Consider the following 15,171-nt stretch of genomic DNA (forward strand, 5'->3'; position numbering starts at 1 on the left):
GCGGAGGCGCTGCCGAGTCGGGCCGGGCCGCCTGGGGAGCGGAGCCGCCGCCGCCGGAGCTGCGTCCGCTATGGGGACGGCGTACGCGCGGATGCGCTGCATCAAGATCTTGCTGTTCATCTTCAATCTGAGCTTCTGGGTGAGCGCCGGGCTGCGGGCGGAGTGGGAAGGGCGGAACGGCGGCACCTGCGGGACGCGGGCTGGGCGGGGGGCTGCGGAGGGCGCGGCCGGATCACCGACCTGGGCTGCAGCGTGCTGCCGAAAACCGGCCGTCCCGTCGCCCTGCCGGAGCCCGTAGTGCTGTCCTGCATCGCAGGAGGAGCTCTGCGAGTCCCCCTGTACGACGGGCTGAGTTCACACTGCGAGAGAGCAGCGTGCCTCTGCGCTGCCGTTTCGTAAAGGTGCATCTCGTCGTGGAAAAACTTGATGGAGGAGGGCATTGCCGAGAAGAGATAACATCTTGTTTTCAATGATAACTTGAAATAGCGACCATCTCCACGACAAACATAACTTTGCAAACTGCAGAGGCCGTGTGAGATTCTCCCAGCATCCCCTGCAGCTTCTTGCAGTACTTATCCACAGGATGATGAGATCTGGTTCAGTGGCTTTGGTGGTGGGAGGACGGTTAGACTTGATGATCTTGTAGGTCCTTTCCCACCTTGTGATTCTATGATTATGAGTCTATGATGCTTTCTCATAATTTCCTTTCAAATGGCAAAGAATAACACTCACTGCAACACCCTAAAGAGATCAGAGAATGCTGTTCCCTTTCTCCTGTCATAACAGATTTTCACTATGCTCACAGTTTCATAGCACAATTTATTTCAAGTTATCTTTTTCCCCATGTTGTATTTTCTCTTCTCATAGTTTTCTAGTTTCACGTTTAGAAACAGAGCTTTTTAAAACATCTTTTTCTTGCTTTCTGATTTGCTGGGGGAAAAGAAGGTCACACAATAATCCTGTTCAGCCTCTCTGGAGCAACCAGCTTTGAGATTTTGTCTCCTTTAAACACATTATACTAAATGCTTTTGCTTCTTGGTGACAGCTCTGCGAGCCCTGGGTACACAGTGCTGCTGTGCTCTGGGAACAGAATTATGTTGCTCAGCTGCAGCTGCAAGTTAGTGAGAGAAGGACAAAGCTTTGTCACAAGAGTGACAATTACTTGTGTTTTGTTATCTGTCTTTTCACTGAGATGGAAGAAAGCAGCTCCTCAGCTGGGCTGGGGCGTTCCTTTCAAATGCTTCCAGACTGTCACAAGCTCTCATAGCCTGGATGGACAAGAGGGTCTGTGCTGCCCAGCAGTCCACAAGCTGAGCCCGCTCTGTAAGCAGGGGAGCTACAGACACCAGCACTGGTTCTCTGTGGTGGGATGGATTTCATTCTTCACCTTCTTGGAGGGAAGTGTGAATTCCAAGCCATGTTTGCCTGCTTTCTTTGCTTTCTGTACAGTGCTAGCTGAATCATAGTGCCACAGAATGCAAGGTAGAAGCAGAAGGCACCAGGTGCACTGGGGTATGGTCAGCTGCGGGTGTTTGGTGACTTTGTTCAGGCTGGGTGGTTGCTGCAGACCTGAGCTCTGAGCCTCCATCAGTAACGTAGGAGAGCATTCATGGAATCCTAGAATATCCCAGCTTGGCAAGTACAAGGACACAAGGATTGAGTCCACAAAAGGACTGCTCCAGTTCCAAACTCTGAGGATTCCAAATGCTCCTTGAGGGCCAGCAGCTTGGGGCCATAATCAGTGCCCTAGGTGACCTGTTCTGTGCCCAGCCATCCTCTGTTGCAGAACAAGGGCACCCAGCATGGTGCAGCTCCATGCCGTCCCCTTGGTCCTGTCACTGTCACCAGAGAGCAGAGATTCCTCCCTGTGAGGAAGCTGTATGCTGCCATGAAGTGTCTGGAGGCCACATGAGGCATCCCCTCAGTCTCCTTTTCTCTGGAGAGATCAGACTAGGAGACATCAGCCACCCCTCACACATCTTGCTTTCCAGACCCTTCACCATCTTCATAGCCCTCCTTTGGGTGCTTTCTACACAGAACTGTGCCAGGTCCTATAGACCTGAGGCACTGCCTAGAGGTGTTTCCCCTCAGCTGATGTTCCTTGGCACTCCTGTTTGATCTTGCCATTTGCATTAAAAGGAACGTTTCCCTGAATTTGGTAGCCTCTCATGCTTCTTTGTTAACCATTTATATGATCCAAGGTATTGTGCACTGTACTAATCAATTTGCCTCCATATTCTGATAGGGAGTCCCATAGGAAAAATGCCCTGCCAAAGTTGGTCCAGAGACACTTGACTTTAGCACATACTGAAGAACAATAAGCCTCTAAACAGAATCTTCTCACAACTCAGCAGCAACAGTAATTCTGAAATGGCAGAAAGTTTTCCTCTTGTTTGGTATGATGATGGAGGTCCAGTTGGTCTCTCCATACCATCTTGTGACCTGGAGCTGGACTTGTGATGCCTACATGGAAAGGGGGATCTCTTAGCACAAAAGGCAGTTAATTTGCCCTGAAACGGATAAGAAGATTAAAAAAATGTCAATTAATATACTTCTTTCTGTTTGGTTTGTATCATGGCAGCAGCGGTCAATTACTGGTCCAGCAGCTCTCCCACAGATGATGCTTTTCCCACAGCAACAGCATCTTGGCTCCGTGCTGAGGCCATGAGTGGCCTGCTGCCTACAGTATGGCTGCAGTGCAGTGGTGGATCTTCTGGTAGGAAGGAAAGCAGTATTTCTCATTGGATTTGCATCCTGTCTGTTCTCATGGGTGCTCACAGCCTCACGTCTCTGGCCCTTCCTCTCCCCTGTTCCTATCGCGGTTCTATTGCAATTCAGGGCGAATTGTAATGTGTGGAGGAGCTTATGTTCAAGGTTTGGAAGTCACTGGTAAGTTGAGAGGCACCACTGAGCTGAGGAGCTAGAAGAACAGAGTGCATTGCACTATGATGGGAGTTCACGTTATCAAATACTGGCAAAAGCTTCCTGAATTTTCTGACAGTGTAATCTTGAGCTATGGGATTTCAAGAAAGTGTAAAATGCCACAGGCACCTTCTTTATGCTCTCCAGCCAATTGTTATTAAAGTATTGACTAATCTGTGTGTTTTCCAGCTGGCAGGATTGGCTGTCATTGCCTTTGGTCTGTGGCTGCGGTTTGGTGGGGCTATGGCAGAGTTTGCTTCAGACAAAAGGTCTCCAGAGTATTTCTTCATAGGTAAGTTGTGACGACAGCAGACATTAGCCTTGGCTTCATTCTAGGGCATGGGAAATAGCTCAATCACTGAATTATACAAAGGCCAGCAATACCTGAGCCAGACTGCACAAAACCGGGTGTTCTGGAGCTGTGAGTGATGGCCTTCACCCTCTCTCTGCTTGTTATCAGTTTCCTTAGGCCTAACTGAAAAGCCTTTCTCTGCTTGTTATCAGTTCCTTTATGTCTAACTGAACTCTTCTCTCAGACTTGATCACTTCTCACATATCCTAAATGAATTGTGCTTATACTGTTGCAGTAGTAACTGAGATGGGTGAGAGACTCCTGCAACATAGAGCTCAATATATCCTTCCATAGTTTTTTGTGCAGCTTGTAACCAGAAAAGCTACAGTGTCATTTCTCAATGCCTCTGGTACCAGCAGAGGAAAAAGAAAGACTTCTGCTCCCCAGTCCTCCCTTTGTCTGTAAGCAGGGGCCTTCAGTGTGATTTTAAGTATCAGAGCAAATCCTTCTACGGCTGAAAACTGCACAATGCTTGGTCATCTCAAGAGCTGTTCATCCAAGAGAGGCAGGAAGCAACAAGTTCCCCAACCCCCACAGTTGGTTTTGGTCACATCTAATTTTAGGCATTTAACAATTTTTTTTTCCTCCCTAGGATTCCCAGTTATGTTTTTGGGAAATACCACCTGTACGTGTCTATAGAAGTGTTTATAAGAGCAGCTGTCTAGGATGGCCAGCAGCTGCATTTCTTCATCCACTGGCAGTTGTAACTTGTCTTTATATTAGAAGGGAGAAAGGTTTTTTGGTTTTAATGTTTCCACCTTGAGTTAGACTCAGCCAATACAATCCAATTTGTACAATTACTTTTGCCATCTGAAAATGCCAGGTGTGAATGAATACCCATTCAGCCATCAATCCATCCTGGCACAGTGTCCAGGAGCTGACTTGACCCAGGATGTCCTAACAGTCAGTCACCCATCACAGGAACATTAACTGGATGTGCAGTTACTTTAGATACACCCATTCTCTTAACAAAGACCACCACCCTGCTACACCACAGTCTTAAGCCAAAGCCTTTTTGATATATGCATGGAACAAGGCCAGAAGCACAGAGCTGACTGTACAGCACTGAGGGAATAAATGGGTTGAGTGTTATGTCCAGCAAAGCTTTCGCTGGAGTTTAGAAGGCTGAATAAAACCATTCAGATGGAAATGTGACTGGGATCTGAGGGATGCTGCAAAGTGCTCTGTAGCATCTCCACCAACACAGAGAACCACAAAGTATCATTTACTTTTTCTCTTACATCTGAGCTGCTATGTCAGCAGCACAGTGGACCATTGCCTTTATTTCCAGATTCAATTTATACCTGCTGAATTTCCTGTGCTTTATCTTGAAACTCTCCCCTGCCTTACCCACTTGTATTTGATCCTGGAGTTTGAACAAGACGGAGGGAAGGTTCTGTCCTTCAAATTAACTACTGTTGGTTTGTTAGAAGCCAGAAAGTAAAACTTGTAGAGAAAACAAGTCCTAGCTTTGCAGTGTAGTGCTGTGTAAACAAGATTTTCTTTGGTGGCGGTCTCTGACAGATTTAATCTGCTCCAGTCCTGAGTAAGAACTGCAAAAGCTATTGAGAATTGTTCATTTTAGGAAGTCCTGGGGAATGTTGTTGTGAAAGTCTAGTCATGCTCTGTGACATTCAGCTACTGGGCTGATGGTCACATATATTTATGGAACTGTATGCTGTAATATGTAACTGCTAGCAGAGGAAGTGATAAGGAACAGGACATAAATATGTTGAGAATTCTTTTTAACCTGCACTTTTGGCTGAACTCGAAGGCAAGGTTTTGACCCTTTATTGTAGTAGGCAGACTTGAGCAAGACTGATAAAGAAAAAAAATAATAATAATCTGCTTCCCACTCTCATAACAAATCATGTTAAATGCTGTTATGACTTCTGAGCATCTGAGAGGTCAGCCAGTCAGAAATCTGAGCTTGTTAACAATCTGTGACTAAGGCAATGGTAAAAGAATGGTGATGAATTCAGTACCAGTGTTTTAGGCAGCAAGCATGGCTGCAACCAATGGTCATTCTTGAGTGCTTTAGCTCTGTAGGAAATTTCAGCTCTAAGTTCCTCAAACATTTGCGCATGCAAACACATCTCATGGTGTTTCTAGGAGTTCTGTTTATTTGGCCATGTGCATTTGCTCAGTAACGTGCAGTCTGGGCGACAGCCAGAACTTTGCATAGCAATTCTTAATATGGAATACTGTGCAGTCCACAAGAAGCAGCTGCCCAGAGGGCTGAAGGAGAAAGCAGATTGTCAGCATGACCTGGAGATATAAACGTACTGCTGTATGTCTAAAAACAATTTTCTTAGCTCTACTACACTGGTTGCTCTTGTGATAACTTATCCTCTGTGATCAGATCAGCTCCATGTCAGTGCTTAGAACAACACTGCAGTTGCACTTAGATGTTCGTAGGCTGGAACGCTGTCTGGAATCAGCATCTTTTGGGCTACATCTCCGTTTCTTGCTTTCAAAGAGCAGCATATTCTGTTGGGTTTTATTATTTGTTCCTTTTTTTTAAAAAAAAAAAAACAAAAAAAAACCTGTTTTGAGCTGCCAGCTGAAGCTACCCAGCCCCTCTCTGTTTCCTAGTGATTTTTTTTTCCTGGATCGGAAATTTTGTTTTAGTTTAAAATAATTGGTAATTATATCCTTGCATTTTCCATTAGGATGGAGTGAGTGTCCCTAAATAGCCCTGTTCTTTACCAGCAGTTCAACCCCTGGAATAGTTCAGGCCAGGACTTGGCACTCAGGCCTGTTGAACTTTTCCAGCCAATTGAATGTTTGTGTTGGTTTGAGAGCAGCTAGCAGGCAGCAGTGTTGAGGTCAAGCACATATGTGGTGTTAGTTTCCCATTGCTTGTGGTTTTGTGTTCAGTGATCTATATTCCCCACTGCAGGTTGCAGTTTTTTAACCCACAACATAAGGGAATAGAACTGGAACTCCTTGACCCATGCAGTCTCCATCTGCTCTCCAGGATGTATCTCACAGAGAAGATAAGTTTTCAACTATATATAAGGAGCAGCCTTCTAAAATTGGGCATCTTCTCCTTCCAGCTCCCCAGCTTTTGGAGATCCCATTGCAGTGATGAGGCATGACAATATTTTCGTGTTGTTCCATCCCATTATGGTTTAAAAAAAAAATAAAAAAGATAATTTCAGCAAAGGTCAACAGCTGGATAATAACATCTGAGTTGTCTGTGGCGCTGTACTGACCAAATGGGGAAAAGATCTTTTGCTCCTTTAATTAGTTATTTGTAATAGTGCTGTTCTTAAATTAAATATACATATATATATACACTTAAGCACAAATGTGAAGACTGAGTGCCAGCTGAGCACAAGTTCAGCATTTATGAATAGAGAACTAACTTTTAAAGTGTCAGTTCAAGACATTTACTCTCTTCTCTTTGTATGAAAGTCTGTTTTGGCTCCGTGGGCAGCATGGAGGACAAATTTAGTGTACCCTAATAAATGAAGTGCAGGGAGGGTCACCTCACTGCCAGTAGCACTGAAAATGAAGCCTCATCAAGAAAGGTAACAACTGATGAATGTGAATGGATCAACTTGGATGGCTCTCAGAACTGGCAGCACTGAATCATTGCTTCTCCAGCACAGACAGAGCTCACCAAATTTCTGCTATGTTATGGTCTTTGCTCCAGTTCTGTGCTTCAATCCAGAGCCAGGCCAGCTGTGGGTAGAAGTTTCAGGGTGGCTGTGGCTTTTTCGTGGGGTCTGAGAGAACATGAGCGATCATTCTGGCTTTGAACAGCACGGTTAGATGGTGCATGCCTTAGGATATGAAGTCATGTCTGGAGTTGAAGGATATTAGTATTTTTTCTCCATTGGAATGGGTGCCCATGCAAACAAGAGTTGGCTAGCAGTTAAATCCGTGTAAACTGCAATTCCTGTGCCTCATTCTGTTATATTTTATTCATGTATTTTGTAGTCAAGCACTGTACCCTTACTTAGCAGTATTTTCTCTCCAAAATTCATAGCCTCACAAATTCTGTCAGTCTTAACGTGAGAGCTGCTGACAAAGGAGTCTCTGTAGAGATGCAACACCACAAGTGGGGCATTGAGTGGTCCTGCATTGGGCCTTGCAGAGGCTTTTAGTATGTGCTTAGAATGTAAGCAGTGAACTGATATGTCTTTCTATCATCTTCTGTACAAGTTTCTTCTGCAGTTGAAGAGTGGTTTGGCAAAAGCTGATAGTGGCCCTGGGTGGAAAATGGAAGCTGCTGCACTGGAAATCAACTTAAAATATATAATCAGTGCCTCCTACCTCCAAAAAAAGAAAGAAAAGAAAAAAAAAAAGAAAAGAAAAGCACCCACTACCTGAACAGTAGTGATTCACACAGTGTATGGGGTATCCCCTGGCCTACCTCAGAGAGTGATTACACAGCTGTATTCTGTTCTGGTCCCACTGCCCATGCAGAGGCAGCTGGCAGCACAGTGGTGTGCAGGCCAGAGCTGCACAGGTTTAACAGTTCAGCTTTTCTAGAAGCAGCTCCAAAGCAAAGAAGGCAGTGATGTTCTTGCACGACTGAATAACTGCTGAAGGCTGTATGACACTGTGTAGAGATGATTCTGGTTGTTATCTTTAGTGTGTGTCAATTTAATCTTTAATCCTCAGTCTAACCATGTTAAAAATCATAAATGCAATGGTTATATGCAGAATTACGTAGCCACGTTGCCAAGTGTTTTCATTTTACTGTCCATTAAATATTTTAATAGGTGTATATAGAGGTGCTGGGAGGCATCAAGTCAGCTTGTATCTGCAATTCTTTTTGTGGTTCCAGGAAGATTAACTACATAATATTTGTCACATTCACACAAAATAAGGAATTATGTCTGTACGCTGTGCTCAAATTAAGGGTGTGCTCCAGTTCTCCAGAAATCCATCTTCCTTCAGAGGACACTGCTTCTCTTCTCCATGTATTTTATAAATGTATCCAAAATATGTATTTACTACAGATCTGTTAGCATAAAAATGATTATCTCTGTTAACAAGCCGGGTAACTCTGCCACTCAGTGCATCGCTTGTCTGGCTGGTTATTTCCAACCTCTACACGTGTTTCCCATCTTTTCCAACACTGCATTTGCTCTGTGGGTTCCTTGGTGTTCTAACTGAGGGCTTGAAAGCCTCAGTCCACCCAGTGAGATATCTCCAGGAGTGTAATTCACAATGTCAGGAAAACCTATTCTGGTCATGTCTGGGTTCTAGGACTCCTGTCATCACTGCCTCTGGATCATTTCTGCCAAGAACAGAGCTGCTTGTTTTCTCAGCAGACTACGAACAGTTGGTGTTTTGTTTGCTGTCAGTTACTCAGCCCAAAAAAAGAAAGAGTCGAACTATTTAAAATGGAAAGTGACCATAGCAGCCAGGTAAACAAGGAACCCATGTGAAATAAAGCCAGAGAGATGGTGTATGATTGTCTGCTCTGGCTCCTTACGATAGGCTCCAGACTTTTATTTGTACCTCAGAGCTGTCAGTAAGATTTTGAAGAAAACCAGCTCTGTGAATGAGCTCTGCTTCAAACCCTGAATTGAGTTCTTTACCAGTCTAGGAGGCTGGCAGAGTATTTCTGGTGGTGGTGGTGGTGGTGGATTCATGTCTGAAATAAGAATGGTTTTAACATCAGCAGGTTCCTAATCTGCCTGGTTTGCATTATGTTTCCTTTCTGCTTCATAAAGCATGGCATTATATATATCTGCCTATCAGATTGCAGTGGGATATCCCCTTTGCAACGGAAGCAAGCTGACAAGTAACCTGGTCACTCTGATTTTTTTACAAGGTAGTCTTCAATATACCTGGTTTGAGGCAATCCCAGACAGACTGGGCAATGGGTGGATAAAGTCCTGTGGAGGAGGACGTGGGGGGACTGGTGGATGAAAAGCTCAACTTGAACCACAGTGTGCACTTGCAGCCCAGAAAGGCAACCATATCTTGATCTGCTTCGAAAGAAGTGCATCTTGCAGAGGAGGTGATGGACCCCACCTGGGGCCTGCAGCATGAGAAGGACAAAGACCCATTGGATGGGACCAGAGGAGGGCAATGAAGATGATCGGAGGAATGCAGCACCTCTCCTATGAATTAAAGGCTGTAAAAGTTTGGGTTTTTAGCCTAGAGAAGGCTCCAGGGAGACTTTATAGTGGCCCTCCTGTACTTAAAGGAAGTGAAAAGATGGTGAGAGACTCCATCAGGGAGTGCAGTGACAGGAGAAGAGGGAATGGCTTTACACCCCAAAAGGGAAGGATGAGGTTAGATGTTCAGAAGAAATTATTCACACTGAGGGTGGTGAGGCCCAGCAAAATTGTGGATGCCCTGTTTCTGTGAGTGTTCAAGGCCAGGTTGGATGGGCCTTGGTTGGATGAGCAACCTGATGGAGAGGAAGGTATCCCTGTCCATGGCAGGAGGTTGGAACAAGATGGTCTTTAAGGTCCTTTCCAACCCAAACCATTCTATGTCTGTTATAAAAATGTCTTATTTCTGGGTGAAAGGTTGCATGTGTGTATGATACTTAAACACTTAAAAGCATCTTTGGTTCTACAGATATATATATATATATATTTACATGTCCTCAGTATCTTCCAACTAGGAATAGCACTCTGAGTATCAGCAGTTACTAATCCCAAGCTGAGCATGGACAAGCTCTAGAATTAACTCTCCTGAATCCAAGATGGAAGAAGGTGGATTTGAACTCCTGGCTAGCAAAACTGTGGGCCCAAGGGCAAACAGCAAATTCAGCTTTGTTTAGAGTGTGGTGTGAGAAGTTCTTCCTGTAGCATGCCTTAAAATGGAAGTTCTGACTGAGGTAGCGATTTAGTTGTGAGTCATGCATGTGAAATGCTAAGCCTGCTCCTCAGGAAAGAGCAAATCCAGAGTTTGGAAAGTGGTCCTACCCCTGAACCTCAGAGAACTTTGTCTTTGCTAGCTGGAAGCAGCAAAAAGAAATGGGAAGGTTTCTCTCCTGTTTTCCTAATAAAAGAGTCTCTCCTAAGTTGCCTGATAAGTAATTACAGGGACTGAAGTAGGAAGTAATATGCAGAAAACTGCCCAGGAAACATCTTGGTAATTACGCTGCATTTGTTACCATGGAGATCTCAGAAAACGGCAGTTTGGGTGTTTGGCAGTTGAACAGCAGGTTCTGCACCCTATGTTGAAACTGATGGCATTTTTTCCACTTCTCCTTTGATTGGGGCTGGCCTTTACTCCTGATCTACAGGCATCTTTGTATGTCTTTCCCTAAGTGAAAGCCACTGTGTTGTGAATATGTGTCCAAGCATTAGAATGCTCAGTCCTGGGAAGCCACAAGATGCTGAATATTAAAAATCTAGAAAATACATAATATGAGCTGCCAGCACTGTCAGCAGCAAATCCCACTCATCCACTGTCACAGATCTGGCAAAGCCATATTAATTATAATTGTTTTATCACTATTTATAAGAATGGGGTTTTTTTCCTCAGCAGTAATCCCTGGCACAGGGCATGAAGGATGGAGGAAGAGGAGAATTGCAATACCTGGGATGGATATCTGGCTAATACAGCTGATACAGTGGCACTCCAATGAATGGACAGCAGGCAGGAGCCTGCAGTGGCAGTATCCTCTGCGCTTGTCTATCCTCATATTTTTTCTGTTACTTTATTTTCATTTTCCTAGCACTCCATGCAAACTGTCAATTGCAGGGCTTTGTATAGGCTAGGTCACACGAGGTCTGATAGTAATAAATGCCTGCAGCTTTGAACATGACGTCAGACCTTAGTATCTTTCAGTTTGGAATTGAGAATGCTAAATGCTGTCACAAAAAGTTTGAGTAATCAGAGCTTAGAGGAGAGCTCACTGTGCCATCTAGTGTGCTCAGCCTGCAGCTCCAGTGTCCCTTCAGTACAGCTCAGGGAAGGAAATGAAGCTGCTTTTTCAGACAGCAGACTGGCATGGCAGATCTCTGTGTCCTCCATGTTGCCTACACAAGTCCAAGGCTGGAATTACAAGACACTATGCAGAGCCTTTGGTACTTTGGCTCGCATGGCATCCAGAGATAAAGCTCAGACACAATTGTGGTGGTTCGATAGAAACTGACACCACCATGAAGTCTGTTCATGTTTGCCTGTGAGGAAAGAGAATTGGTTTCTATAGGTCAACAACAATTTGGCTCTGGTTTCTTTCTGTCCCAGATAAAGCCTGTATTAATAAATAAAGAAATAAACTGTTGGGTAGAAGTATTTTCAGCAGCTTTATAGATGGTAGAAATGAATGCAATTCCTCTTACCCTGCAGTTTTTGCACTACAAGTTCTGGGCATAGCTGGCATGCTAAGTCTGTTGTTCTAAGTAAGTGTGGGGCTACAGTGTCATCTCCTGTGTCCTGTACTTGTCTCAGGATTGCCCTTTGTTGGCAGTCTCATCCACAGATTGCTTCATTATGCTCTTAATGCATTTAGTCTGATGATCTACTGCTTGGTCTTTACATCATTAAATTTGTCCACAGGCAGATAACTACTTTGGCCTGTAGCCTCAAGTCCATTCTGCAACACAGTCCCACAGAGAGGTTCCCTGAGGTGTCTGAGCATTCCCCAGCACCAGCCAACAACTGCAAAACATTCAGCTGTGAAAGTCCAGAACAAGAAAGCAGTTCAGTGTTGCCACTAGCTGCTGCATGTGGACAGCATGTGTCATGAGATATGTCGTGAGTTTATAGGCTGTGCATGCAAGGTTCCTGGTCTGAGCTGCTCTGGAGAATGGAAGCTTGGGAGGTGGAATTCCTTTCATTTGTCTCTATGCGATTTTCCAAGAATCCTGAAGAAGTCTTGTTTTGTGGTGAGAGCATCTTTTCTGGGTAGCAGATATTATTTGTCAAAGCCAGAGACCACTGTTACTTAAAAATATGTGTTTTTTGGCAAAACAGGCATCGAACTTTGAGAAGAGAAGCCTTAAATTCTGACCTTGATCTTTTCCCTAGGACTGTATGTATTGGTGGGAGCAGGGGCTCTCATGACCACAGTTGGATTCTTTGGGTGCTGTGGAGCAGCGCGGGAGTCTCAGTTCTTACTTGGAGCAGTAAGTGAAAGGTTTCAAGGGCCTGGAAGTGCTGTGAAATGATTCCAAAAATTCTTCTGTCATTAGCGGAGGGATCTTTGCTGTCCAAGATCTGAAATGTCCTCTGTCCTTTTACTGGCTAATCCATCATCTGTAGTCACTGTGTTAATGCATAGCTTCCATACATCTCTCCTGTAACACCTTGTCATTCCTGAAACTACCATCTGAGCCACACTGTGCCACTTCCACCTTTGTTTTCTTAGTACAAGAAGCCTGACTTGATGCCCTTATCACTGACACTGTTCATCAGCTTATTGTCATTCACTGTGTGAGCTCTTGAGGTCTAGACAAGGATAACAGGTTGAGTGGCAGTAAAGCACACTGTGCAGAATAAGCTAACATAAGGTTCTTTTCTCCCTCTGCAGTTCTTTGCTTGCTTGTTGGTGATATTTGCAGCTGAGATCACTGCTGGAGTGTTTGCATTTATAGGCAAGAAAGTGGTGAGTAGCAATCTACTTCTAAGGTAATAATGGGGCAGTTCTGGCTTCCTATGGCTGACTGACCTACAGGCTGGCTCATATTCAGGAGAACTTTCTTCCTAGCAAAACTCTTTAATATTCTTATCTGCAGTCAATTAGAGCTTGTGTTATCACAAATCCAACTTCAGAATGGGATGCTGATTTTGCCCCTCCTCCTCCTCAATAAAGACTGTCTGTGCTGTTGAAGGAGCATCAAGTAGAACTCTACAATAAGAGCTCCCTTCTTGGGAGAAGGGCAAATGAATTCAAACACTGAATTTATCCAGCTAAGAACTGTTTAGCCAAAACATAGAATACAGCAGATTCTGACCCACGCAGAGTATCTCTGAGTGCCATCAGGCCACAAAACCTCCTATCTTTCCTATCATGTCTACTTCAGTTTACCAGGAATTATTTTCTGCTCTGGAGGTTGATGACTCAAGCTGGAAATCTGCACTGGATTGAGAGTAAGACTTATTTGCCTCTCACTTGGCAAGTCTGATTTCTGCAGGCAATACAGGAAGCCCAGAAAATCTATGAAGACATTTATGAGGAATACATGAAAAACCCGGGGAAGGTGAACAGGACCATCTATCACTACCACGTGGCTGTGAGTAGTCATCCTGAGCTTAAATACCTTGTATTACTACTCTACTGTCACACTAGCATTTAAAATTCAGAATATCTCCCATGGAGGTAGGAAGGATAGAACTGAGTGCTGCTTAAAATGGACTTAAAATGGCTTATGGCTCCGTTTCCTGATGGTTGTGTCACAATTCTGGGTTTTAGATCCCAACTGATTCCTACCTTTGAAAGCTGGAGTGGCCAGGCTTTTAAATTTGAGCTAATGCTTCTGGTCTTTATTGTGCAGAAGATATGTCTACTATGGACATTGTTTTATTTTAAAATACACCAAAATGCAGAGAGAAATAGAAAGGTGAAAATCTGGGTTTTTTTTTCTGAGGAAAAACTGCCCAGAGGACCTACAGTGTTACCAACAGCAAGTGAAGTGACTGAACTCAGACTGAGCAAGTAGAGAAAAAACAAAAAGAATAGAATGCATGACTCCATTCAGGCCACCCAGAGAGTCAGTGTCTGAATCAGAATTAGGACCTGTGACTTGGGAATGTCCCTTGTGTCTGTCATCCTGAATCTACAGTGCCTCCCATGGAGACCCAGCCCTCGCTTACAGCATTCTCATGTTCTTTAGGGTAAACATTTCACAACCTCAGACCTTTTTGTCCTTCCTTCGTGGCTGTTATTTCTAAGCTGAAGAGGAATTTCAAGCATTTTGTGGGAGAAAGGCAAACAGGAAAAGCACTGACTTATTAGGGCCTGCAGTCCTAGCACTATATTGTCAGAATTCTGATATTCTCTGCTGGAGCGTTTGTGCATTGTTCATAATCTTGTATGTGATATTAGAACTTTCTGCATTTAAAAATACCATTTCCTTGGAGAAATCCACTTGTTTGTTTTGTTAATAAGATACTTGTGGAAGATTTTGTTCATACAAATTTGTCTGTTTGCTGTGAAATTGATTTTTGAGAACTTTGGCCCATGCAGTTGGAACTATCAGAGGTAGCAGTTGGTACAGTGAATACATTTATGACTTGATCAGTATTTTTTCTTTTTTTCCCAATTATTTGTTGTTATCAGATGACTCACAGTCTATGATTTTTCCTTCCTTTGACTCTCTCCCTCTCTCATTTAGCTCCAATGCTGTGGTAAAGATAATTTGGAACACATAGGATTACCTTGTCCAGAGAAAATGCAGGTGCCAAAGGCAAGTGTCCTCTGCTCTGGTTGTTCTGACACCTTTTTCATGTCAATCACTGAGTAATACTGGAATCACTCTATATGTAAAAGAATGAAAGAGTGTCCTTTTCCCCATGCAAATCCCAGCATGGAATTTCTGTATGAAGTTTAACAAAGCAGAAGCTGGATGCCCAGCCCTAAGTTCTAATGCCTGCTTGCAGCATCCCATGTTGCTGTGACAGTATTACACAGCCTGGGAGTCAAGATGGGAAGGATGTAGCAGATGAGGAGTCATAGAATCATAGGGTGGCTTGGGTTGGAAAGGGCCCCAAGGATCATCAAGTTCCAACCTCCCACCGCAGGCAGGGCCACCAGCCTCCAGATCTGGGACCAACCCAGGTTGCCCAACCTGGCCTTGAGTCCTAAATAAAGGCCACTTAAAAGCTGAATTCTGTCAGCAGCCTGATTAATGCATAGAGACTCCTGAATGGATGCTCTGTTGTTATTAAGGATACTTTTATTTCAATTTTGGGGGGAATTTGATTATGAGTACTATATCAGTCTGAAGGGATGTGCTTCATGTTTT

At 44.0% G+C, this 15,171-nt stretch overlaps 1 protein-coding gene across 2 annotated transcripts in view; it reads left to right on the forward strand.

Moving 5' to 3' along the window:
- The window catches only part of TSPAN2 (tetraspanin 2), a 22,195-nt gene continuing 7,024 nt past the window's right edge, over positions 1 to 15,171 (forward strand). For both annotated transcript variants that reach the window (XR_016459935.1, XM_031605727.2), the window contains exons 1-6: positions 1 to 139; positions 3,112 to 3,214; positions 12,236 to 12,333; positions 12,738 to 12,812; positions 13,342 to 13,440; positions 14,542 to 14,613. Coding sequence is in view for 1 of the 2 variants with exons in the window: in XM_031605727.2 (XP_031461587.2) it covers positions 71 to 139; positions 3,112 to 3,214; positions 12,236 to 12,333; positions 12,738 to 12,812; positions 13,342 to 13,440; positions 14,542 to 14,613 (516 nt within the window). In the remaining variant the exon portion in view is untranslated. The remainder of the gene's footprint in view (positions 140 to 3,111; positions 3,215 to 12,235; positions 12,334 to 12,737; positions 12,813 to 13,341; positions 13,441 to 14,541; positions 14,614 to 15,171) is intronic.

This window comes from Phasianus colchicus, chromosome 25 (genome assembly GCF_987193195.1).
Source record: "Phasianus colchicus chromosome 25, bPhaCol1.hap1.1, whole genome shotgun sequence".
NCBI lineage: Eukaryota > Metazoa > Chordata > Aves > Galliformes > Phasianidae > Phasianus > Phasianus colchicus.